The 3,274-nt window shown below is 29.7% G+C and overlaps 1 protein-coding gene across 1 annotated transcript in view; it reads right to left on the reverse strand.

Annotated features, from left to right (window-relative positions):
* LOC109163524 overlaps positions 1-2,917 on the reverse strand; it is a 7,455-nt gene extending 4,538 nt beyond the window's left edge. Inside the window, exon 1 of the mRNA XM_019312273.1 lies at positions 2,872-2,917. Within this exon, the coding sequence (XP_019167818.1) occupies positions 2,872-2,917 (46 nt within the window). The remainder of the gene's footprint in view (positions 1-2,871) is intronic.
* Between the last annotated feature and the right edge of the window lie 357 nt (positions 2,918-3,274).

Consider the following 3,274-nt stretch of genomic DNA (forward strand, 5'->3'; position numbering starts at 1 on the left):
CTTTTCTTATAGAAACTAATGAGTAAGCAATGTTGCAAAAATCGCGCCTAGGCGCTAGGCGCCGCCTGGCTGCGGACGGTTAGGTCGGAATCTGCCTCTTCCGTGGCCGGGCGGCTAGGCGACCGCCTAGCTGGCTGAACCGGCCGAACAATTTTCAATATTTTTTTTTTGTGTTAAAAAGTGTAGAAACTTTGGCAAAGCATAACTTTTGACTCGGTTGTCCGTTTTGGACAAATTATTTTTCAAATCGCATATTTTTTCGAGATCTATACACCGCAAATGGCCAAAGGCGGTTTGGCCCTCTAATTTCTCCAAAAAAATGCTTCTTTTGCTCTTAATTTTTTTTTTTATGTATTTAGATGGTTTCGACAATATTCAAAACGATTTTACAACCACTTACGTAAATAATTTGTAAGAAAAAACTAGAGGAACCTTATGTTTTACTATTGAATTTTAAAATTTTTAGTTTAAATTTTATTTATTTTTTACTTTTTTTAAAAAATGAAAAATAAAATTAAAAATTAAAAAACCGGCGCCTAGGCGCCCTCTCGGTGCCTAGGGGGCGCCTAACGTGTTTTGCAACCTTGTGAGTAAGTTAAGAATAATAAATAGTTAACGGAATATTCCGTTTCTAAAGTTTATACTAACAGAATCCAGGGTTATTTAAGGGAAGAAAATAATATAATAGAGGGTAAATAAAGAAAATTATAAAAAAAAATTACTAAAATTAAAATAATATGAACCATTCATTTCAAGAAACAATTACACCAACATTTTTTTTTTGTTTCAATTAAGGGCCTAACATTGTTGGCTCTTATTAGATTTGTAGATAAAAGTAAAAGACTAATATGCTAAAAAAAATATATCCTAAAATTTTATTTCAACAATAGTAAAAATATCAATCTCCATAACAAGAAATAAACAATGGCATTTATTTCTTTTTTTTTTTTTTGAGAGAGAGAGAAAGGATGTGAATATTTTTGTCTCTCTCCTCGTTTGATAATAATTTAGGCCATTAATATTATATGTTTTTTTATCTTTGAAAATGAATGAAATTGTTAAATTTTATTAGTTGAATACTAAATTTTATGAGAGCCACAAGACCACAAGGTCATTGCCTGATAGAATTCTATATATTTGAATGCTACCACAACCTCCCATATGTAAGTGCAATCTTAGTGTCATTAGACCACAAGATAGATCTTGGCATATATATATATATATATATATATATATATATATATATATATATATCCCCATGAATATAAGTGGCAATGATATTTATATAAATAAGAAATGTGAAATACTAATAAATATATCTTTATAAAATTATATTTCAACAATAGTAAAAATATAGATCCTTATAAATAGAAATGAATATTGACATTTCTATTCCGACTCTAGCAACAATATTTATATTTTATATTTATATAAATAATAAAAGTAAAATACTAATAGGCTAATAAATATATCCTATGAATATAAATGGCAATGATATTTATATAAATATCCATAAATAGAAATGAACAATTATATTTATATAATTTTTTGAGAGGAAATGAGGGAAAACCTAAAACGAAACACAAACTTATTATATAACAGAACCTCTTCTAAAACAAGGAATGCTTATTCAATCATTTAAAAAAGAAGCCAATGAAAACCCAACGCATTATATTGAAGATTGTTCTATGAACTTAGTCTGCTATATCATGGCGAATTGAAGTGTTGCACAGGTGTTGCACAAGTTTACAATGCAAATTAAACATTTTAAAAACAAATTAAAAATAAAACTACCATGACAATTGTAAAAATTCTTATAAAATAAAACAAAGAGAAAGTATAATATGGGATCATATTATCCTTTTAGAAATTGAGTACGTCACAAGTCACAACCATACTACAACGTACAATAATATTACTCGATGAAATATATTATAATGAAAAATAAATAATTAGTAAAATTTGATTTGATTTAAAAATGAATGAAATTGTTAAATTTGATTAATTGAATATACACCGATATATGTGACGTGAAATTTTTTAGACAATACAATCCTTTCTCAATATTATGCTTAGAGTAGATATGATAAAATTATATTTTAACGATAGTAAAATACATATCTCTATGGCTACGATATTTATATAAATAATAAAAGTATAATACTAATATGCTAAAAATATATCATAAAATTTTGTTTCAATAATAGTAAAAATATCAAACTCCAGGCCATAACAAGAAAAAAAAAAAAAAACAATGAAATTTATCTTCTTCTTCTTTTTTTTTTTTTTAAGAGAGAGAGAAAAGATGGGAATATTTTGGTCTCTCTCCTCATTTGATAATAGTTTAGGCTATTAATATTATATTTTTCAATCATTGAAAATGAATGAAATTATTAAATTTGATTAGTTGAATACTAAGCGAAGTGAAATTTTTGAGACAATACAATCCTTTCTTGATATGCTTAGAGCAAATATGGTAAAATTCTATTTTAACAATATATATAGTCTGCTATATCATGGCGAATTGAAGGGCTGCACAGGTGTTGCACAAGTGTACAATGCAAATTAAACATTTTAAATACAAATTAAAACATCTCCTCCTGGCAAGCATCCATACTATTTTTATGAAATTGAGTCCGTCACAACCATACTACAACGTACAATAATATTACTTGAAAAATATATTATAAAAAATAAATAATTAGTAAAATTTGACTTGAATGCAATATTCTTGGAATGTAGCAAGGCAAATGGGGCGGCGATTGGTTGTTCTCGCACAGTTGTTGCACACGCCCATGCATGCCATCATCGTTGCAGGCTCTCTCCACCATATTTTGCAGCTCATTCTAACCACCACAACTTGACCATTACCTGTCTCATCGCCGCCGCCTCCTCCTTGGTTAAAGGTCGAAGGCATCGCTCTCCGATGCGTGGGCTGCAGCTTGCAGGTGCAGGGAGACATTGAGAGCAGCGTTGGTTTTCTCAAGAGCCTTGGGCCTCTCCGCCATATATGGACAAAGCTTGAGTTCTGTAATTGGCAAGCATGGCTTCCATCAGCTTCTTGAGCCTCTCCGCCGCGTACTGCCGCTTGCACATTTCCTCTAGCATTTCACTCGCGACATCGTTCTACATTCATGTTCAGTATACATATATAAATGAGTAATTCTTAAAATGATTCTCAGACTATGACTTTTTCTCAAATTGGTTTTTTTTTTTTTTAAACTTTTAATTGCACTCAAAGTGATCCTCCCACCATTAAATTTTAAGTCAAAAT

The sequence above is a fragment of the Ipomoea nil genome, unplaced genomic scaffold (genome assembly GCF_001879475.1).
Source record: "Ipomoea nil cultivar Tokyo-kokei standard unplaced genomic scaffold, Asagao_1.1 scaffold3030, whole genome shotgun sequence".
NCBI classification, from domain to species: domain Eukaryota; kingdom Viridiplantae; phylum Streptophyta; class Magnoliopsida; order Solanales; family Convolvulaceae; genus Ipomoea; species Ipomoea nil.